Source organism: Rhinatrema bivittatum, chromosome 4 (assembly GCF_901001135.1).
Source record: "Rhinatrema bivittatum chromosome 4, aRhiBiv1.1, whole genome shotgun sequence".
Classification (NCBI taxonomy): Eukaryota; Metazoa; Chordata; class Amphibia; order Gymnophiona; family Rhinatrematidae; genus Rhinatrema; species Rhinatrema bivittatum.
In genome coordinates this window covers 372425353-372449841 of record NC_042618.1, presented here as the reverse complement: position 1 = coordinate 372449841, position 24489 = coordinate 372425353, and the positions used below count along the sequence as shown (strand labels likewise).

The following is a 24489-nucleotide window of genomic DNA, read 5'->3' as shown; positions in this document are numbered from 1 at the left end:
CTGGGTTCAATGCAGCACAGCAATTCTTATGTTCTAAAAACATTTTGTATTTGAACAAGCTAAGCACATTCAATAGTTCTATTCCTCTTCTTTTACTATGGTGTCTGCTGGCCTTCTAACTACTCTGTATCAGCATATGCTTAACAGCATCATCAATAAATAACCATGTATTCATGTGATTTACTATTCAATATCTATAGAGCAAAAAAGTAGAAGCTGCATCTCACAACAAAAACGCAATATTAAACATAACCTAGATATTCAAGCAGCTGTAGCCTTCAACCAGACTTGTGGGAGCAAGAAAAACTATGGAGTGGAGGAGTAGCCTAGTGGTTAGAGCAGTGGGCTATGAACCAGGGTTTGAGTCCCACTATCACTCCTTGTGACCTTGGGCAAGTCACTTTACCCTCCATTGACTCAGGCACAAATTAAATTGTAAGCCCTCTGGGGATAGGGAAATACCTACAGTACCTGAATGTAATCCACTTTGAAGTGCTGAAGAAAAGTGGAAAATAAACAAATAATGCCAACTGGGCCCCAACCTACTAAGGGGAGTGGGAATGAGCTGGCATAACTACCTCAGGTAGTGAACACAAAATGGATGTTTCCAGCAACTAAGGTGTTAACTGACAAAGCACCTGCAATTATTTTAGTAAGGCTAACTCTCAGTTGGCAAAATGTCAAGGCTCTTTGCTAGCCTTTAAGAAACCAGAGAACACAATTTTAGTTTGAATTTACATCCTTGCTGGAGTGAAAAACATATGTGAAAAATACCAGTCACACAGAATATGCATATTTTTTCTACTGTTGGGAACACTAGCTTGTATTACGTATCTTCCGTATGGCCATTTAGAGTGACTAACTTTGTAGCACTATTTTGAGTAATACTCTGAAATATCAACTATCTTACTGACTTAATATTTAATTTATCAATGTGTTCGCCTTTCCAGTTAACTGCACAAGCACACTGGATTTTTTTTTCTCCGAAGAATGAAAAAAAAAATAAATATATATATCTTTATTTTCTTTTTAAACAGAAAAGCCAAGTTGGGCGGTTACCCCTTTTGCGAGTGCTGGCCAGTGGCCAGAGGAACTAAAGGTCTTTCTCGTTGTGAGTCTATGGGGATCCTGGTTATAGTACATATGGCCTCGTGTGAGAGAAGCTTCCACTGACGTTTAAGGCCCCGGCTCCACGCGCTCTATGGCTGAGCTCCTGGCCTCGGCTAGACACGGAGACGTGGTCTCCAATTCCTCTTCCCCGCAGCAGCCCGCCAGCTTCGCTGGAAGGGACGGGACGGGACGGGAGAGGCGGCAGCCTCCGGGTTCCTCCTCTTCCCGTCGGCGGCCGCTCGGCTTCCTGTGCGATGCGAGCTGTACGTCAGCGCCATCCGCCGAGTCCTGGCACAGCAACTCAGCCATGGCTCTGTGAGACAGCAGCACATGGCGGCCGCAGCAGCCATGAGCCCTCCGAGCTCCACTCAACTCCCCCCCGCACAATAACGCCACCCGCCCGGCTCAGCGCCACCACAGCCCGTGACAGGACCTCCTGCAAGCTCCCCCTCCTCAGTAGGACCCCAGGCCTCCGCCAGCCGCCTCCTCCTCAGGCCGGGTTTTCACTTTGCAGCACCTCGCTCTAGTTTTCAGTTTATTTGTGGGGGAGGGTTTGGTTTATTTTTCCACATATACAGAGCTAGATATCTGATTATTTTTTTGGCGGGTTTTGTTTCCTCGTCGCCGCCATGGGAGTACACGGTTTCCAGGACTACATCGAGAAGCACTGCCCCAGCGCCGTGGTGCCGGTGGAGTTGCAGAAGCTGGCCCGGGGCAGCCTGGTGGGAGGAGGCCGTCAGCGGCCCCCGCAGACCCCGCTGCGCCTCCTCATCGACGCCGACAACTGCCTGCACCGGCTCTACGGCGGCTTCTACACGGACTGGGTGAGCGGGGGCCAGTGGAACCACATGCTGGGCTTCCTGGCGGCGCTGGCTAAGGCCTGCCACAACGGCAACATCGAGCTCTTCGTCTTCTTCAACGGCGCGCTGGAGAAGGCCCGGCTGCACGAGTGGGTGAAGCGGCAGGGCAACGAGCGGCAGACGGCGCAGCAGATTGTCAGCCACGTCCAGAACAAGGGCACCCCGCCGCCCAAGGTCTGGTTCCTGCCGCCCGTCTGCATGGCGCACTGCATCCGCCTGGCCCTCATCAGGTTCCACATCAAGGTAAGGCCGTGCTGGTGGGAAGGGGGGGGACTCGGCCCAAGTCTCAGGAGGAAAACGGCTCCTTCTCCGCCTCTCTGCCCAGACTCCCCGATGATGCCCTGAAAGGGGTGGAATGGCCGCCCGCCCCTCCTGGCAGAGGACTCTGCAAACTTCCTTCCACTCTCGCACATACATAGAGAGCAGCCTAGGCCTTCCTTCCCCGCAGGTGCCACTTCTCCTTTGAGGGACTTGCTCTCATTTCCACTGCTTTCCCGGACATTTCCCCTTGTCGCTGCTTTGACCAGTGACAGGCTGCAGGTGGCCCTTGGCAAACCCTTATTACATGGTTTTATGAAAACGGGGTTTTGGCAAGTGAAACTGGGCTGGCATGAATTACTTCATCAGAAATTGGCGGCACTTCACAAACTCTGGTCCTTCCAGAGTTTCTCTTTGGGGGGGGGGGGGGGGGGGGGGGGGTGGAATACTGCTGTCATCCCCTTCTCCCTCGGAACTGTCAGGGTTGGCGCATTGGGCACTCCGGTGTACAGCCCCTCTCGGGGACACAGAGCCCTGCAGACTGATGCTCCCCCCACCCCTTTCTTTGGAAGCGCAGCTGTGGCAAGAGTTGGAGACTAAAGAGAGCTGCTGTATGCAACAGTTGAAAATATTGGACACTTGGACAGAATGCTGTGAAGTAAAGTGATGCTGCTGTTTCAAACTTTTAAGAAATCAAGAAGGGAGAGCGCCTGCTGAAGGTCTTTTGTAGTAAGGAATGTTGGCCTGGGCAGCAAGTGGCAGTATTATTGTCGGGCAGTTTCATTTCCTCTGCCTGAAACTCGGTTTTATTTCGGACTTTCGAGTGTTCCCTATTTCTTTTCAACCGAGTTCTCATTTTCTGGCATGAGCTATTCAGCTGGCTTTTTACTTCAGGGTTCCTGTGTAAGAAGCTTAGTAACAGAGTGAATGACAGCAGATAAGATTAAAGTTTTTTTTTTCTTTTTCTTATAAGGGAAGTATACCCCCAAGCCTTCTGTTAAAGGTAGCAGCAACTGCTGAAAGCTTGGAGGGAGCCAGTACGGAGCGACAGTTGCTACTCCCCTTAACAGAAGGCTTGGGGGTAGCTTGATTCTCCTGCATAAGAATGATTATATCTGTCTATATATTATCCTTTCTGCCATGTAAAATTATTTTGATATCAGCAAGAAAACACGTCTCTCCTTGATATTATTGTATGTTTTCTCTGATTTTATGTTTTAAAATTAACAAAAAAAAATTCCAAATATTATCTACAGCGTTTAGAATCTGCTTTTTTGTGTAGCATTTGTCTAGTACAGGTAATGTAATGTTTGGATGCGAAGAGCAGTGTTCATGCAGTAATGTGGACAAACTGAACAGAAGATACTCTTGAAACTAGCAGTAATTCAGGACTTTTTTTTTTTTTTTAAATAAACTTTTAACTCCAGGGGGAAGAGGTGTCAAGTCAGACAGCATAGTATTAGTATATTTTACTGTGGTTACTCTGTGATCTATTGCAAAATATTACATTCCTTTCAGAATTACAATCAGTAATCAGAGCTTAACCTTATCAGGCTTTTGCACTACCCTTTTGTCAGCTTACAGCAAACTAACTAGGACAAAGGATAACTTTGAGGAGTGATTTTCCTGTAAAGGTGATTTTCCTGTAAAGGTCAGTTTGCTTATGTATGATATTTGTATCAGAGTGACCTCACTTAAGCCTTTTAATCCTTTGTCCTTCATCACTTGATGAAGGACAAACAAAGTTAAGTGCACAGTTATGTTGGGAATTATTAGAAAGGGAATGGTGAATAAAACGGAAAATGTCATAATGCCTCTGTATCGCTCCATGGTGAGACGGCACCTTGAATACTGTGTACAATTCTGGTCGCCGCATCTCAAAAAAGATATAATTGCGATGGAGAAGGTACAGAGAAGGGCTACCAAAATGATAAGGGGAATGGAACAGCTCCCCTATGAGGAAAGACTAAAGAGGTTAGGACTTTTCAGCTTGGAGAAGAGACGACTGAGGGGGGATATGATAGAGGTGTTTTAAAATCATGAGAGGTTCTAGACGGGTAGATGTGAATCGGTTATTTACTCTTTCGGATAGTAGAAGGACTAGGGGACACTCCATGAAGTTAGCATGGGGCACATTTAAAACTAATCGGAGAAAGTTCTTTTTTACTCAACGCACAATTAAACTCTGGAATTTGTTGCCAGAGAATGTGGTTCGTGCAGTTAGTATAGCTGTGTTTAAAAAAGGATTGGATAAGTTCTTGGAGGAGAAGTCCATTACCTGCTATTAAGTTCACTTAGAGAATAGCCACTGCCATTAGCAATGGTAACATGGAATAGACTTAGTTTTTTGGTACTTGCCAGGTTCTTATGGCCTGGATTGGCCACTGTTGGAAACAGGATGCTGGGCTTGATGGACCCTTGGTCTGATCCAGTATGGCATTTTCTTATGTTCTTATGGTCTAGGGGTGACCAGTTCTGATCCTTGGGGACTGCAGAGTCACCTGGCTTTCAGAATATCCCTAATGAATATACATGAATTTAGACCTGCATATAGTTGAGGCAGTATGTATGAATGTTCATTAGGGATATCCTGAAAACCACAATATTTGCAGCCCTGGAGAACTGCAGTTGGACACCCCTAAACAAATAATCTGGAAATGATAGAACACGCTTCCTGACAATTTTCCCCATGTTTAAACCTAGAAAATTATACTGTAGAAATGCGGTACTTAATTGTATAGTTAGTTCTCAGCTGGTCACCTGGTGACATATGCCAGATGGTGAAGGGAAATTAGAGCAGTAGAGTGGTGAGCAAGCAGACTGTATCCTTGTCACAGTTTTGGAGGAAGCCTACCTTTCTGATATAAAGTTTAGAAGCAAGTTGAATGGGCCAAACAAGTATGTCAAGTCTCTGCATCAGAAGGATTAGGATAATGGCTAAAAACTTTATAGATTTCATGTTGCTAATGTTTTTTGCACTATTTTACAATGCTTGAAGCATGTACCAAGTTCAGCTGACCAAGCTTTTTACACATTGTGTGTAATGCAGCTGATATCCAAATCTAACCTGACCTATTGAAGCGCTTTATCAGATTTCATTATTTTCAGTTTGAGGAAATTTATAGTAAAATACTAAAATTTCAGGAAAGACCCCAATATTCCATGCTTGATAATTCTTTGAAAGAGCAAATCATTTCATGTTGACTTTTTTTTTTTAGCCTTCCAGTCTGTAAAACTGAAAGCTGTGCACCAGACAGGTTCAGAGTTTTAAAAAGGTAAATAGATTTAAGGGAAAAAAACTGAGGCAAATATTTATTGGGCTCAGATCAGATTGTGAACACAAAATTGTGCCAGCTATAAAAATTGTATACAAGGAGGTTGTGCAGATTTCCTATTTTTAAATAATCTTCCTTAAGAAGCTTCTAACCAGAAAATGATCTTCTGTAGTAATTTTGGCTCTTGGTTCATATGCCAGAGGTTTGGGGACAAGAACTTTACTCCCTCTTCTAGATCATTAATGAATAAATTAAACATCGATCCCAGTGCATGCCACTATTTTCCTCTCTCCATTGGGAAAACTATTTAGTGTGTTCTCTCCATTAGACTTTATAATATGGGTAGCCAGGACTGACGCTTCTGCCCGGGCCCACCCCTTCACAACAGAATAAATACACACACACACCAGATTTGGGAGTCGACAGGCTGCAGCTTTATTAAACACCCCCGGAGCCCGAGCCATGCAAATGTAACAATTTCCCCCATTTCCGCCCATCCGCTACCAATCAGCAAGACGTGCAAACCCAGGCTATCTCAGCCTGCCAGACGGGCACACCCAGGCCCATCCTTTATCGAATCCCATGACTCCCGCCACCATCAAGCAAGGAGCCGATTAGATTGACCCCCGCCACCGACCAGCAAGGAGCCGTACCAGCAACAGCTGCACCCAGTTGTTTAGCTAGGGACCCCTGACATGACCCCTGTCAAGTAGGACACCAGTCAACCAAGGCCTAACCCCCCAATCGGCTCGGGCTACCCACACCCCGTCCCCCATTGAAGCTGCAGCAATGATAAAGCCTCCTTTTACAACAACCAACAACAGGGGCGGGTGGGATGCAGCACCGAAAGACCCAGCCGTGGACAGGATGCTGCTCCGTGGAACACTGGGTAACCCCCCCGATTCCTTCCGCCCCCCAGTTGGAACCAAACGCGGGAACCAATCAGTTCCCTCCAGGAGGTGGTTTATTTATTTATTTATTTATTTAAAAATATTTCTATACCGTCTTTTCAAACTAGTTTGATCAAGACGGTTTACAGATTTCGATTATATAGAGCCATTAACCAAAGAAAAAAAACAAAAATAAAAAGTAAAATAAAATAAAACATCAAATTTAAAAAAGTATAGATAAGAAATAGAAAGAATAAAAATACATTATATTGCCATAATCCCTACTCATAAAATAGATATACTAATTTTTTAACAAAAATAGTCAGAGATAGAAAGGAAATAATAAATCTAAAAATATAACTCATATAAACCATATTCCTTCAAAATGTGTAATTGAATAGTAGATTGCTACAAAAAATGTGGCTTAAAAAAAGTGAATTAGTCAATTTTCAAGATGAGCATATGCAATCTTAAATAAATAAGTTTTAACTGCCTTCTTAAATTCACTATGACTAATAATTTGCCTTAATCCAATCCCTGCCCTGCCTTAATCCAATCCCTGCCCTGCAGACTTACTGAGCCTGTGCGGCCGGTCGGCCTGCAGCCTCCCCCACTGGGAGCCGAACATGCCAGGCATGTATAAGCGAGCCTGCCACCACATTACAGCACCCAGGCAGGCATGAAGCCTACCCGACTTCATAGAAAGTAAAATATCCCTAATCCACTAAAGTATCCCTGTGCTCAGTATCCGCCTGTCAACTAAAGTGCAAGTTCCACAGAATAGGGTGTGTGTTCTGTAAAGTGCTATATAAATATTTAGTGACTTTGAAAATGATGCTGAACATGGTCACACATACAGAATTGTCTTTATTGTCTGCAGCAGTTTGAAGACCTGTTTTGCACTAATATATACCCAGTCATAATTTTCAACATGATTTGATCACACCTCTTAGAACTGAAACAATCTGGGTCAAATCCTAATTAATCTTATAATCGGTTCTACAGTTTCTGCCTTACAGCTAGTCACAAATATATTACATTAGTCTGATTTAAAAAAAAAAAATCACCTTTAAATTTTTCTGTTTTACAGCTCCAAAGTTATGGCTAAAAATGAGTACTACATGCATTGCAACAGTCTGAACAAGTTCAATATGTCTCCTGGAAATTCTTTTTGGTGTGACATCATTCTTCTGATGTGATCTTGTGCGATTAAAAACTGTTTTGCTCATAGGGTTACAGTTCCTGATTTTGCAGTTATTTATCGGGAATGTCTTAAAAACAAGATAAACATTCTGTAGTGACAAGTGAGGTCCCTGAAAACTGGTGTATGGTTTCCATCTTTGTATACGTACCTCCTGTTGATTAGTTAAGTGTCACAATCTCCTAAGTTTTCTGTCAGTGAGAGAGAAGTCTATAGTACTTTACTGCTTCACAGGAAGAATAGGGTTCTGCTGTTTTGGCTCTGGCTGAACTTTTTCAAATCATAATCTCCTGTCTTTAGAAGGCTAGGTATTGTATTATCCTGGTTTAATCTACAGTGATGGTGGAAGTTTCAACCTCCGACTTGTTTGTAATTGGAAAGAAATGTTTGAAGTCCATAGGTTGATGTAGGGGAGGAGAGTATTGGTTTCTAGGAAAGGTAGTGCATATACTGTGTATGTCCTTACTGTTAACATGTTAGTGTGACTAGTTATGCTGTACTGATCTGCAGAGCTTTTGCTCTTTTTTTTTTTTTTTTTTTTATTATGCCTGGGGCTAGAAAGAGGAGAGAGAGTGCACTCACTATTCAGTGCTGAATAAATGAAGTTGACTGACAGGCGGATGCAATATCATGCACTTAGCCTAGCTCACAGGTTAACAAGTGCTTGGACATGTGTCCATAACCTCTGATGCAATAAGGGGATCACCTTGTCCAAAACGCTTGTAGCAAATAGTCTCATCTACATGGAATTTACATGTGATGAGTGCTATTAGCTATTACCCCGCGATGCAAAAAATTCCCATGTGCCTGAGGTACACTCTTTTTAACCCAACAAATTTTACGCCTGCCCGGAGCAGGCATAAAGTCTTCCTGTGCATCAAGGGCTCAACTTAAAAACAAAAAAACTGCTTTTCTGTGATTCCTCCTACTTCTTCCTACTTAGTATCACGACGATAGTAAGTAGGAGGAACCACAGAAAGCACTATGCAAAAAAGTTTTGATGTAAAAAAAAAATTCAGGGCATACAATATACACCCACAATATACATGCTCAGGGCCATGTATATTGTGCAGTTTTGGTAACCTGCGCACACAGGGCACTTAATATTAATTTATTCACTGCTTCACTTACTGCTGATTGGCCATTCATTGCTTCACTTGTCAGTGAAAAGGAGCAATCGGGAACAGCCCTGCCAAGGGGTGGGGAGGGAGCTCTGGCCAGGCTGTTGTGGATGCTGGGTGCTTAATGCAGAGCGCTGGGGACGCACAAATTATCCATTGCATATCCCTTTTAGCGCAGCAGCTCATTGGCGTATTGCATCGAGCGCTTAGGAGTGGGGTTGTGCGTGCATTCCAAAAAGTGTGCCCACTTGGATGCACGTTTTTTATGCACATGATATTGCATCGGCATGTCTAAGCCAGAAATCTGTTTTTAGAGCTGTTAAATGCCATTTACAGTGCCTTTGGAGTTCGCTCATTTTTACTTGGAAAGTGGTGTAATCCTTGCATTGAATAGCAGAAGCAAAGCTCACATGATTCCCCCCAGCCCTTTATTGTTTCTTGCTCTTGTGGAATACTATTTGTTCTTGTATGAAAACAAATGAACAATTGTGCACAGGTTGTATCTGACTTTGTACAAGTCTAATTATAGTACTAGATCAGAAATGTAGTTTGGTAGGTTGCTTTTTATAATATTTTCTACATCTTCCTGCCAGACCAATCCACACAAGTGGGTTATCCTTGCTTACCAGCAGGAAGAGGCAGAGATCACCTTCCTTTTTCTGATGTCTTGCATGCCTATATATTCCGGTATAGCAGGATAGGAAGTCAGTAGTTCTCTGCCTCCTGCTGGGGGTAGTAGCCTGGGATAGCAGGAAGTGGTTTAAAGGCTCAGAGGGTGTTGTCCTGTTGGTGGGTCACTCTCCCTAGGGAAGTGCAGGACGACAGCCAGATTGAGATGTTCTTCCCTCCCTCAAAATCCAGTTCCTGTTTGGGCCTGGTGGAAAGCTTGCTGGCTGCCATCTGCATAAAGCTGGATTAAAAAAAAAAGACACCAAAGGAGAGAGAAAACAGCAATAGCAGCTTGATTCCCCTTCCTGCTGCCAAGTCAATGATGGACAGAGGCAGAAAATGCCTTCCTTATTGGAATAGATGACAGAGGTCCATAGCTAGATCCTTCTGTGTAATGTGTAATGCATCGGAGCCACCTCTGGATAAGCAGGCATGGTGGGGAGCACAGTAGGTAATATGCTGTGAATACAGGATTCCACAGTACTAGAGGAGGAGGAGCCGACACTGACACATTGACAATGATGGGGGGGGGGGGGGGGGGGGGTTGCCAACTTGGGCAGGAAAAATGGAATGGGAGGAAGCCAGTGATGTAGACCATGAAGTAGGCTGTAGCTGATCAATTTTAGGCTCTGTGGGGCTAGGGCAAAGAGCCGTTGGTGGGAAACTAGAGTTTTCAACAGTGTTATACTCCTGATGCACAGAGCATACTGGGGAATGAAAGGTAATTCAGGGGGGAGGAGAGGCAAAGCAGGGTTGGTTATTCCTAGATTTGTCCCAGGAACCTCTGGGCATGGGAGGTGGGGGCAAAAAGGCTTCGCTGATACAGATGGTAGACACGCCCCTTTCCATGTGCAGAATCCAGAGCCTAGGCATGGAAGATCAGAAAGACACCCAGAACTTTGGAGAGTCTTTAGAACTAGAGCTCGATTTAGAAGAGGGACAGGATGCTGCGGTTAGACGGTTTAGAAGGAAGGTGCTTGGAGCCCTCATTTCTAAAGTATCACAATCACTAAGCCTGGCAGAAGACCAGGGAGAGGACAGAACACCACAAGGAGATCTAATCCTCTTAGGGTTTAGGAAACCAGGCAGAGCCTTTCCCCAACATCTAGCCATTAAGGAAATGATTAAGGTGGAATGAGATGTACCTGATGTATCTCTTGAGAGCCAGAAATGTGATGTGCAGTTTGTACTTTCTACAACAAGTAGAGAGGGAGCATCTATTTAAAATGCCAAAAGTAGATGCCCAGGTAGTGGCAGCTACTAGGAAGACCACCATTTTGGTAGAGGAAGGCTCGGCTCTTAAGGACCCACAGAACTGGAAGATGGAGTCGCTGTTAGAAGTCCTTTGAAATAGCTAGTCTGTCCCTGCATACTGCAATTTGGGGGGGATATGCAACTAGGGCTATGGTAAGATGGCTGCAGCAGTTGCACACAAACATGAGGAAACAGGATATTATGCAGACAGGCTGTCAAATTGGAGTCAAGTGTGGCTTTTGTGGAACGTACCCTGTATGATTTAATTAGGGCATCATCCAAACAGGTGGCTACAGTGGTGACAACAAGGAGATTCCTATGGTTAAGATGCTGGTCTATAGATTTGGCATCCAAGACCGACCTGAGCAAACTACCCTTTAAGAGTTGCCCACTATTTGGAGAAGCACAGGAAAAACTAGAGAAGGATCTAGTGGATTCTAAGCCCCAAAGGCTGCCAGAAGATCAATTCAGAAGAGCTATAAGACACTTCAGGGGGTGACCCAGAGTCCAGACAGTATAGGCCAATTAGGACTTTGAAACATCATCATTTTTGGCTTCTGTCTAAACAAACGTTTCAAGAGAGACAGAAGGGGCCAAGATAGAACTATCCAAGGTACTGGTTCTCAGAGGTGCTAAATGAGGGTATGAAGGGCCACTCCTTGATTCCAGAAGTAGGTGGCCAGTTGACCTTTTTTTTTTTTTTTTTGTAATTAATTTTTATTGAGTAAAACATTACACGATCACAATTGTATAAGTAAACATATGAATGAAAAATACTGATTCAGCTTTACCAACCAAGCTAATGCAAGAACATTTCAATAATTCCTCAACTGTTGTAAACAGGATGCTGGGCTTGATGGACCCTTGGTCTGACCCAGTACGGCATGTTCTTAACTCCTCTCCCCTGGTATCTCCCTTTTTATGCAGTGTGCCGCCCCCCCCCCATATCAGATTTCCAGTGTATATACTGCTGCCACATCCTCTCACATTGGGCGTTTTGTTTCCAGTTGATAGCCATAAGCTTATTCATATAATACACCTAATCAGATCTTCGAAGAATTCCTTGCAAAGAGGGAGTGCCGCCTGCCTCCAAAAAATATGCTATTTCTTCACTAGTTGCCAAAGCCACTTGATGAGAAATATATAAAACAGTATCATCCATTCCTTTAAGTGGCACGTTCAGGAGAAAAAAACAGATCCCTTGGTATCCTTTGTCCTGTAATCTGAAAAATTAACCCTATAATTTCACCCCATAAAAGAACAATTTTAGGGCATTACCACCACATATGGAAGAAATTTCCCAGCAGCCCACTCTCTCTCCAGCACTTATTATTCAGAGTGGGATAGAAAGAATGCGTCAGATACCACCGGAATAGTACCTTATAGCTGTTTTTTTTTTTTTTTACAATAGAAGCCAAAATAGAACTTCTTTTGGTGTATAGAAAACAGAGATCCCAAGTCCTTTTCCCCAGGGACAAATTCAGATCTTTTTCCTATGTGGAGATATGTGAGGATGGGCATTTAGGATCCCCTTCAATAAACCATATATTTTAGAAATTCCTCTGGCCACCCATCTTGCCTTATCGCAAAATCCTTCAAACAAAGATTTCCCCCTCTTAAATGCCTCCAGGACTACTCTTTGCTGTATAAAATGATGTAGTTGGGGAGAGAAATATTAATCAGCCTATAGCGAAGGGGGTTACACACTTATCCCATGTTTATGAACCCGGAGGTATGATTCCATTTAGTTTGTGACAGGTATCAATTAAGAGATATTGATGGGTTCCCTTATCTGCAATTACGTCACTTTATAACGCATCAAGGCATTATAGGGGAACTGGCACTGGGGATACCAACTTTTGAAAGCTTGTGCAGACAGGGTGATAAATCCCATAAACTATCTCTCCGATTTACATGCTCCTTTCCAAAGGGTTTCGGCTTGATGTCTCGCACATTAAAGCTTGGGATGGAGACCTACAGTGTTTCTGGAATATAGAAGACTGGAAACAAATATTTACACAATTGGGGAAGGGCCTCGTCTCTGCGAGCCACATAGAAAACAGTTATAAAATGTTTTTTCGATGGTACCTTACACCGGACAAATTGTCATATAATTCCTGGAACCTCCCACCAATGCTGGAAACTATGCCTTTCTAAGGGCACAATTTTTCATCTTTGGTGGTTGTGTCCTAAAATACAATGCTTGTGGACACGGGTGTCAGTTTGGCTTACTACTATTCTGAAGGTTTCCGTAACTCTTGACCCACCTCAAGCCTTGTTGAACAAAGAGTCAGCAGACTATGATAAAGTTCAAAACCGCTTTTATTAAATTTGTGACCACTGCATCAAGGTGTGCCATTGCTAAATTCTGGAAAGATCCCCAAGTTCCCTCATTACAATTCATTCAATCACAAGTGATGTTTATGCACACATTAGGAAAAATCACTGCTTACAAGAATAGGACTCTCTCACGTTTTAATCAAATTTGGACGAGCTATGAGAGATGGCTTCAATCTACTAACACATCATGAGGTATCTATAACATGTTGAGATACTGTCTGCTTACCTTTACTAATGACAGATCTGCCTATACCCCACGGTCCTGGGGAGGGGGAAGGGAATTTATTGATTATATTATTTCAATACACTGTAGATTATATAGCTCTTTCCATTGTAAACACTGGCGTTTACTTGCCTCTATATGACTAGCCGTTAAGCCCGTAACAACGGGCTCGGTCCACAACTACGCAAAAAAGAAACCCAGAACCAGGGACAAAGGAAAGAGCTCTCCCCCTCCCTCAACCGGGCCCCTCCCTTCCCTCCCCCGAGTCACCCAAGGGGCTCACACCCTCCCCCCCTCTCCTCACCTCCTCTCTCACACCTCCCTCCCACCTCTCTCCCTCCCCTCTATCACAACACCCCCTCTCTCTCTCACACCTCCCTCTCTCTTCTTCACATCCCTCCCTCTCTATCACATTCCCTCCGTTCTCCTCAAGTCAACATCCCCTCTCTCAATCCCCCCCTCCCCTCTCTGATCATCCACAACCGGCAGATCTCGGGGGGGGGCTGTCACTCCCGCGCACGCGGTGCCGCTGCTTCTCCTCCCGCTCCTGCTCGTCTTCGCTACTGCTCCTCCCACTCCTGCTTCGTGGCCGCCGCCGCTCCTGCGGCCCCACCGCCATTTTTTTTTTCGGGCACGCACGGCTCTGACCGACGTGCTCGCCCGCACATGCGCGGTAGAGCTGCTCTCTACTGCGCATTTGCGGGCCGTCGGTCAGAGCCCATTTATAAGGTAGATTTTTTGGACTTATTTTGATGTCTTTATAATCTTAACAGCGTTATCCTTGGAGTTATCTGTTCAGATTGAATTCTCAAAGTATTTGTGTAATGACATTGTTTTGTGTGCTTTGGTTGTTAATTCTTGCCATCAAATGTACATGGAAAGTTCTACTGCTTAACAATAAAAAAAAAAAAAAAAAAAAGTAATCAGCCTGTGAGAGACCAAACTTTGCTTTTATCATTGAGAAATCAAGCACCTGCTTGCAATCCCATATGTGTTCTAACCGGTCACAACCTTTCTCTTTCCTGTTCTTTGAGGTGGCATACATACATCCTGGTGGAAATTGTGTATTAAAATATAAAGAAGTTATATGAAAATAACTTATCTCCCACTAATGTACCTTCCACCGGTCCCATATTTTTAGTGTTAGTTCTATGATTGGGGATACCACAGCAGGTAGCATATGTGCCTTTCCTGGAAGCCAGATGAAAACATTTGGGCATATACCATGTAGCAAAGATTGTTCCAGCACTATCCATCTTTTATCCCCTGTGCCCCTATGCCACTCTAAAATAATTGTTTCAAATCTTTTATTGAAATAAGAACAGTTCATAGAAATGCAACACAGAAATGTAGTAGGACCCAGGTGTATTCTTCTCCAGGCCTCTACCTTGCAACACAATCAGTCCCCAAGAAGGCCCCCCCCCCCCCCCACGAACCTGCGAGCATATCAACAAATTAGGAGAAACAGTATAATCATTAAGCACTAAGAGGCGGATTTTCAAAGGCCCGCGCGTGCTGGCGTGCGTAAGTCCCGGGGCTTTTGTAAGGGGGCGTGGCGCCGGCCCGGGGGCGTGGTCGAGGCCTCCGGACCAGCCCCCGGGACTGGAGGATGGAGCGGGGCTGCCGGCCGACGCGCGCAAAGGTAAGGGGGGGGGGGGGTTAGGTAGGGGAAGGTGCGGGGAGGGCGAAGGAAAGTTCCCTCCGAGGCCCCTCTGAAATCGGAGCGGCCTTGGAGGGAACGGAGGCAGGCTGCGCAGCTCTGCGCGCGCAGGCTGCCGATTTTGCGCAGCCTTGCGTGCGCCGACCCCAGATTTTATAAGATACGCGCGGCTACGCGCGTATCTTATAAAATCAGGCGTACTTTTGTTTGCGCCTGCTGCGCGAACAAAAGTACGCGCTCGCACAACTTTTTAAAATCTGCCCCTAAGCTTCTGGCATACGGGGATAAGGATTGTAAATAATGATCCCATACTAACAAAAAAAAATGTATCTATGTTTCAGCAAGTCTGATTTCTCCATATACTTCTCATTAGTATACATTAAATGTGTATTATTCCTTAACTGCGTTAGACTGGGGGCATCCTCCCCCAACCAAAATTGTAAAATAACATGCTTGGCCAATAATAACAGTTTGCGAATCCAAAGTCTTTTATATATTTATGGCCTATCGCAATCCCAGTTAAGCTATCAAAAAGGAACACTGGAGCTTGTAAATGTTAGGTATCCCTAACAACGAACCAGGGAACGCAAAAAAATCTGTATCTGAGGGCAAGACCAAAATTGATGTCCCAAAGGGCCTGGTTCTATTTTACATTTCACACACATTGCAGAGGGGGAAAGCCCCATCCGATGAGCCCTTTGTTGTGGATGATAACGCATTAAAAATATTGCTAGTTGAGGATTTGATTGTCCCAAAACATTTTTCATACTGAGACACCGAGAGCAGAAGGGATATCTCAGATTGCCATTTTTACAACATGAGCTCCAAATTTAATTTAGGCTTTGAATTATTTAAGAGGGTGTAAAGGGAAGAGATTGTAGGCCGGGAAGGATCTTCCATATCAAAAATATGAATCAATCTCTGCTCTGACACCCCCCCCCCATCTAAACTGGCACCCTCAAGGACTGAATGTAGTGTCTTACTTGTAAATATGCAAAAAATGATTATCCAACCCATATTGCTCTTGCAGGTCCTGAAAAGATAAAATCTCTCCCTCTTCTGTTAAGAAATTTACAGTCAAATTTACCCCTTTTTCTGCCCAAAGAGTAAAAACTCGGTGAGATAATCCTGTCAAGAACTCCCCATTCCCTCTCCGTGGCAAAAATTGAGAAAACCGCCAATCCAAGCGCATAAGACAACATAAAGATCGCCATGCTTGTACTATGGGAAGCACCAGCGAGCTGCACCTATATTGGGTGGGCAATACAGAAAGTTTTTAATGTAAAATATAATTGGCTTCCAGGGAGTCAGCACCTATTCAAAGAACATGGGAGTATAGAATTGTGTATCTAGCAGGCAATCAGCCACATGTCGCAGGTTGCTGGCCACATTATAGTATCACAAGTCAGCCAGTCCTAAACCTTCCAGTTTTCAGGGACACATTAGTTTACTTAATGCTTAACGCGATTTACCATTTCTCCATATATAAGTTCGAACTGGATCATCCAGTCTACAGATATCTTGTTTAGTTAAGTGACAGGGAATAGTTTGAAATATGTATAACCATTTAGGTAAAATAATTGTTTGAAATAAGTTCACTCTCCCTGCAAGGGATAGAGGGAAATCTCTCTAACTACGGAGTAGCGATTCCATTTCCTCAAACAGTTTGTGGAAATTAACCAATGAGATGCACTCTACATCTGTAGGCAAAATAATACCCAAGTAAGTAAAAGTCTCTGAGACCCACTGCATTAGAAGAGGCCCCTCCCAGGTCGTCCGTACCATATTGTCTGTAGGTAAAGCTTCACACTTACCTAATTCAGCTTCAGCCCTGCTAATTGACCATAAATGACAAATTCCTCCAACTTAGCATGAAGGGAGGAAATCATTTTTATTTGAGCTGTAACATACTACCACAGTAAACAAGGAACTCTCAGGCCTCCCCTATTTTTAGGCAGGTACATCCCTTTGCTACTTACTCTTGGTCTTCTTTTCCATATGAAACAAAATAATTTGCGTTGCCAATGTGCAAAACATGTTTCTGAAATGAAGATTGGGAGAGTTTGAAAGAGATAGCTAAGCCTAGGCAGAATATTCATTTTTATAGCCACTATTCTACCCAGACCCTCCCTGTCTCATCTTTATAAATCCCCTTCTATTTATGCCACAAAGAGGTAAAGGGCCAGATTTTAAAAGGGTTACGCACGCTGGGCCTAAAGCCCTGGGGCTTTACAAAAGGGGTGGGGCAGTCTGGGGACGGGGCGGGCCAGAGGCCTCCAACAGAGTCGGCCTCTCCCAGCTCTTCAAATTTCTCCCGTAGGTCACCCACTATTGAGCAGCTTTCTTCTTCAAGGTTCTCATATCATCTCTGTTCCTTAAACCAGTTTTGGAAGTCTGCTTGAGAAAGCGGCTCAGCTACCCGAGTCACCAGTGTTGCTACAGGGACAGCGTCATCATTATGACTTGCCGCCTCATCGCCATTTTCTCCTTCATCTCACTCAGTTGGCTTGCCAGTTTATTTGCACCTCCAGATTCAAATGAGAAGTGCTTTCAAATTGATCGTTTTTTTTTTTTTTGTGTTTGTTTTTTTCGCAGCGCCATCGCAAAACCAACCGGAGTTCACTCGCCCTGTTCAGGAGTGCTAAGTAGTCCAATTGCTAGGATAATGTCTGGATTAAGCTGATCGGGGTGGAGAACTCAGCCTTCAAGCGACACTTTTCTCCCATGATGTCACTTTCTCTCCCAGTTGACATGTTTTTACGAGGGGTGGGCCCACTTCACCAAGTTCAGATGGGTTTTAGAGATTATTCGGCAGGTCTGTGCCCACAAGTTGGTCACCTCCATATCAGAAGCATGCATATCATCCCCATACAAGTCCCTGGTAAAAAGTCGCTATTCAGGCTACAGTGGATTGACTGCCTAGCTTGGAAGTTCCAATTCCAGAATCTGAAATAGAAGTTTCCATTTATTTTGTAGTACCAAAGAAGGAAGGGAAATTCCACCTGGTGTTAGATTTGAAGAATGTAAACAGAGCTCTGAGTACCCCATTTCAGAATGGAGACACTGAAGTCTGTAATGGGGAAGGGGAGTTCCTTACCTTCTTGGATCTGGCAGAAGCGTATCTACATATCCCCATCAGGTGTACATCAAATGTTTTTGAGATTTGTGGTTTTAGGAAATCATTATCAATTCAAGCCCATGCTGTTTGAGCTGGCCATAGCACCACGGACCTGCACTCAGGTGATGATCATAGTGATGGCTGCCCTGCGCAAGGAAAGGATTTTGATCCACCTGTATTTAGATGACTGGCTAATCGGAGCCAAGTCAAGAAAGGAGAGCAGGCAGTCCGCTCTGAGTGACGCAGCTTTTGGAGTCAATAAGGATAAGTCTGGAACGGGGCCAAGCGCCAACTGCAGTTTTTCTAGTCCCTGGTGTATTTTTTAGTCCATTTTGATACAAGACTGAGGAAGGTTTTTATGACACAAGAAAGGATTACAAAGCTGTCTCAAGTGAAGGAAGTAATGGCAAGCAGGTTGAGAACCTACCTGCAGGTGTTAGGCAGCTGCTATAGGTCTGGTTTCCTGGGCAAATGCCCACATGTGTGCATTGGAAAGAGCATTACTGTCACAATAGTCGTCACAGCGGCAGGCCTAAGAGAAGAGACTCTTGCTCCCAGGGGAGATCAGACAGCCTTCTTGGTGGCTGAGCAATACGACTTTGTATACAGGAGTAGGCTTGGATTCATCTGTGGGGATCACAGTGGTGGCAGATGCCTGCCTAATAGACTGGGGTGCCCACTGTAAAGGGCAATTAGTGCAGGCCAGATGATAGGCAAGAGAAGATTCCTAGTCAATAAACTGGCGATAAGAGCAATAAGACTAGCACTGAACAGTTTTTTTTCCCCCAGGCTGAAGGGGAAAGGCCATAACAGTGTTATCGGGGAGTGCCATAGTGGTATCTTATGTGGACAGATAGAGGGGCACCTGGATACCAGAACTGGAGAAGAAAAGTCTCATGATGAGGTGGGCAGAGGCTCACCTCAAAGGTTTAAAGGCAGGGCAATAGCAGGAGCAGACAGTTTACACACAGACTATCTCAGCCCCCAGGGAAGTCGGAGTTATCGGAGGAGGCCTTTGCAAAGATGATAGGCATATGGGGTGGCTCCAATTGGACTGATGCTGACTGCAAGGATCTCCCACTAGATCTATGAATACATTAAAAAAATTAAAACCATTCATCAGGTTGGATACAAGTGAAAAATACTCCCCACCTTCCCTCTATGATCTGGAAAAGGCCATCCATCATCTTTTAAGAACAGTGTATGAGTCCTTCAGCAAGAAAATTATCTGCTGTGATAGGTGCAAGCCACCTGGCTTAGGGTCAGCTCCATAAGGGAAGATGTACATGAGAAACTAGCTGACCTCCCCTATTTGAGAGAGAACTCGTTTGGGGAGAAATTAAGGGAAATAGTTGCCCAATTTAAAGAGCAAAATATAGCAGTTCAATCTTTATCTATGTCTGCAGATCCTCACTTACTATTCAGGTCTTACCTGTTGTACAAGCGGCTTTACTATCCTAGGATATCATACTTGTCATACCAACAATATTATCTTCTGCAACTACAAATATAGAAACAGCAATCACAATCGGCGTTCTCTAGGGGTCGTCCCAGAGACCGCAGACAGCAAAAACCACAACCACCAAGTAAACCAGGACAGAGTTTTGATAGAACCCAACAAGTGGGGGCCAGGATCCAGCATTTTGTTTTCTTGCTGGAAATTAATTACTTTAGATCACTGGATATTGGAAATAATTGAGTGGTTACTGTCTACACTTCAAAACTCATCCAGTAATTCCATATACAGCCATTTCTCTTGATTCTTCACAATTATTACAGCTACAACAGGAAGTGAACCAGCTTCTATTACACAATATGAATCTAGAAATAGCTCCTTCATTTCAAAATCAGGGATTCTACTCCCAATATGGATTTCAAAGAAATGGGAGGAAATTGGCTGATTCTAGGTCTTTGGAATCTCAATTGTCATCTCCACAAAGAGAAGTTCAAAATGACAATTTTATTTATTTATTTATTTATTTATTTATTTTAAATTTGTATATGCCGACATTCATCCAGGATATCATATCGGTTCACATTGTAACGCAAAACAAACGCAAGGCATGGCGCTTTACATTGAACAATAAAACATGATAACAAGGGATTAACGAGAGGGGGGAAAAATAACATGGGGGGTTTTGCACTAAAATTATAAACAAAGTTTGCAATTATATACATATGTACAAAGGAAAAAAAAACTATGGGGTGTTAATTTTAATCAGGCTAGGAAGTGAGGAGGGGAAGAGGAGAGAGGAGAGCGAAGGAAGAGGGGGGGCAGTGAGAAAGAAAGAGAAGGTGGCGGAGAAAAGGGGAGGGGAGAGAGGGACAGTAGATTGGGAAATAGGGGAGTAGAGTGGAGAGAGGGGACAGTGGGGAGGTGGGGAGGTAGAGTGAAAAGTTAAGGGTATGCTTTAGCAAAGAGCCAGGTCTTGAGCTTCCGCTTGAAAGATTTGAGGCATTCTTCTTGCCGTAGTTCAACAGGCATTTTGTTCCAGAGGGTCGGCCCGGCTATCGATAGTGCACGGGCTCTTGTGGAAGTAAGTTTATAGAGTTTAGGAGAGGGGATAGGCATGGTTGCGAGATGTGCTAGTCTGGTGGGCTTATTAGACTGGTGTAGACGGAAGGATTCATTGAACCAGTTCATTTCAGGATTGTATAAGGCTTTGTGGATGAGAGAGAGAGCCTTATATTGTATGCGGGAAGCTATTGGAAGCCAATGTAGGTCTTTCAATTTTATTGAACTATCATCCTTTTACATGGCTTGCATCTAACTTTCGATTCTACAAGCCCTCTAGACAACTGAGATTGGCAAATAAGAGCCTTCTTGATATTCCCACTGTTAAGCTTGCAAGAGTTGACATACCAGAAACCTGGCATGCTCTGTTGCTGGGCCCCGTTTATGGAACAACTTACCAGATTCCCTTTGTGCTGCTCCTACTCTCTCTCTCATATATATATATATATATATATATATATATATATATATCTGGAAAAAAAATCAGTATGCACTACTTGGAGAAATTTTTAAAACTTAAAATTATTGGGGAGAAGTAAACTATTGGGGATTATTATTTAGTGTGTTCATGTGTTTTGTTTTAAATAGGTAGTCAGCAAGTCAGGCAACAATATATATATAATATATAGAGAAGGGCAACCAAAGGGCATGAAATGGCTCCCCTATGAGGAAAGGCTAAAGTGGTCAGGGCTGTTCAACTTGGAGAAGAGATGGCTGGGGGGGTGGGTATGTTAAAGGTCTACAAAATCATGAAAGGACTTGAATTTGAAATGGTTATTTATTCTTTCAGATAATACAAGAACTAGTGGGCACTCCATGATGTTAGCAAGTAGCACATTTAAAATAAATCATAGAAAATTCTTTTTCACTCAACATACAATTAAGCTCTGGAATTGGTTGCTGGAGGATGTGGTTAAGGCAGGTTTGGATAAGTTCCTGGAGGAGAAGTCTATAAAATGCTATTAATCAATAGGGAATATCCATTGCTTGTTGCTGGCTTTAGTAATATGGGATCTATTTAATGTTTGGGTACTTGCCAGGTACTTGTGACTTGGATTGGCTACTGTTGGAGACAGTATATTGGGCTAGATGGACCTATGGTCTGACCCAGTATGGCATATCTTAAGTTCTTATATTCTAACTATTACATCATTTAAAAAGCGCTGAGAACTCATCTTTTTTTCACTTGCTTTCAATGAATGAATCCCAGCAACATGATGGCTTTGTGTTCTTTTCAGCCTTTCTCCTATTTGTATTGTTTTTACTTGTATTTTTTATGAATGTAATATTGTGAAGCACCATGAACGTCCTGTAATGTGCAGGTTAGAAATTTTTAAATAAAATAAATTTAATCGATTCGGACCCTACAATCATTGGGATTCATAATAAACATTCCAAAAATCAGTACTTAATCCCTCTCAGCAGCTTCAATTCATTGGTGCGATTATAGACACACTATAACATCAAACTTTTTTGCCACCAGGATGAAAACAAAATCTACTCAATGTGGCAAGAACTTTGCTAAAAGCAAGGGTTTCCACAGCCCACCAAGTCTTAGTGCTTCTGGGTTACTTGGTTGCAGTCATTCATATTGTTCCTCTCACACGACTGCATAGGCAGTGCCTTCAGTGGTGTCTAAGAACACAACAGAATCATCTTCTACAAGCACTGTATACCAAATTATCAATAACATCTCCTATGAAGAAAGAAATAGCTGGTGGCTACACCATTCCAGGCTACAAGAAAGTGCTCTGCTTCACATGGTGCTGTACCAAGTAGTACTGTTTAGGGGTATGCATTTGTTTGTAACAAATAGGAAATAAAGACGATATTTCCTATTTCGTTGCATTTCAGGGGGCTGACGAAATGAAAGGAAACCCCCCGAAATTTCGTATGTTATTATTGTTTTTTTGGTGGGGGAGAAAGGGCACATTTAAAAAAAAAAAATACAAAAAACCCCCAAACCAAACCTCAAACCCACCCCGACCCTTCAAATTTAATTAATTGCAAACCCCCACCGTCCCGACCCCTCCCCCCCCAAGACTTGCTGAAAACTCCAGTGGGGTCCCGGGAGCGATCTACCCCTCTCGAGCCGTTGGCTGCCAGTAATCAAAATGGCGCCAGTGGCTCTTTGCCCTTACCATGTGACAGGGGCTACCGTGCCATTGGTCGGCCCTTGTCACATGGTAGGAGCAATGGATGGCCTGTGCCATTTTTTAAGATCTCTAGTACTGTTACAGATTCTTCAGCCCTAGGCTTGGGGGTGCACACAGGACATTTCAGGATGCAAGGTGTTTGGAGAAAACAAAGTCAAATTGACTTGCTGGAACTCAGAGTGATATTCTGTGCCTTACAAGCCTTTCATGCCTTTCATCAAATTATCAAGGGGAAAAACATAATGATTCAGACAGATAATCCGGTAACCATGTTCTATGTGATCAAGCAGGAAGGAATGGAATCACGGATACTCTGCCCGGAAGCCTTGTACATATGGCAGTGGGTGATCCACAACCAAGCAACATTCAGGTATCTTACGTACCAGGTATTCAGAATACAGTAGTGAACAAGCTCAGCAGGATTTTCTGCCCACACAAATGGTCATTAAACCGTGAGGGGTGGGAGGGTTGGGAAATATAAAACACACAAACTTCTGTTTGTTGCCTGACTTGCTGACTACCTATTTAAAACAAAACACATGAAAACACTAAATAATAATCCCCAATAGTTTACATCTCCCCAATAATTTTAAGTTTTAAAAATTTCTCCAAGTAGTACTTACTGATTTTATTTTTCCCAGCCACTAGTATGGTGATCCTCTCCTTTCAGTGCTCCCCTATCATGATATTCGTCTTAACACCTCAAACCTATATTCTAAGTTTCATTTTTACTTTCTGACTACAGTTTTTTTTTTTTTTAACCTATTATTTAATTTAATTTTATTATTGTTTACACTGTCTGTTTTATCACTTTATCTGTTATGATTTATTTATGTATGTGTTTATATGTAAACTGCCTAGACCATTATCCATATATAAGCAGTATACAAAATGTTTTAAATAAAAAAATAATAAAATCTGTGAGGACTATCATCCTGCTTGTCCTAGGAGAAAGCGCAGTTGCTTACTTGTAACAAGTGTTCTCCTAGGACAGCAGGATGTCAGTCCTCAGGAAACCCGCCCACCAGCCTGCGGAGTTGGATTCCCTTGCGTTTTCTTATTTTCATTTTTACTAGAATTTTGCTATGCTACAAGTCTGAAGGGGGACCTCGCGTGGATGCGCGGATAGTGGCATGCTGTAATTGCTCAGTGTGCCAGTCAAAACTTCTAGAAACTTTGACAAAAGTTTTCCATGCTGGGCTCCATCTGATGATGTCGCCCATCTGTGAGGATTAACATCCTGCTGTCCTAGGAGAACAGCTGTTACAGGTAAGCAACTGCGCTTACTTTTTAAACAATCTGCACCAGAAACTTTATTGAATGCCATAATTGACAATAATATAAAAAAGGTAATTTTGAACAGATGGAAAAATAGATGTTCTGCTACTACTTATTTTCTTTGTAATAATTTACTGTCCTTGTAAGGTGCTAGACTGATGACAACTCTGTATATCCGCAGTAGCAGAGACAGTGCAAGCTCCCCATTTTTCCCATCCATTGTGCTTTAACTATTCTGAATGGGCCACCTCTAAGTGTGAGAGGATAATTCACTTTCCATATCCATTCAATCCGTGAAACCTTTTCTGAGATTGTATACAAGGGTGCCTATTGCAATGGTAGTTTTGGGGTTGTTTTTTTTTTTTAATTATAGAAATTCTTACAATAACAATCATGTAATTAAAGGAAAAAAACAATATGTTAGAAAAAGAAAACTCAACAAAAGAAAAAAAAATCAAAATTCAGCATTCTGATAAGTCCCTTAAAGGGGGATCCCTTGGCATATTACAAAGAAGCATATAATATCATAACATAATCAGTAGTTATCCGTGGAATTTGATG

General features: G+C 43.2%; 1 protein-coding gene across 1 annotated transcript in view; it reads left to right on the top strand.

The window, feature by feature from the left end:
- Positions 1 to 1117: 1117 nt before the first annotated feature.
- The window catches only part of FAM120A (family with sequence similarity 120A), a 239048-nt gene continuing 215676 nt past the window's right edge, over positions 1118 to 24489 (top strand). The window contains exon 1 of the mRNA XM_029600848.1: positions 1118 to 2213. Coding sequence (XP_029456708.1) covers positions 1740 to 2213 — 474 coding nt within the window. The 5' untranslated portion in view covers positions 1118 to 1739. The remainder of the gene's footprint in view (positions 2214 to 24489) is intronic.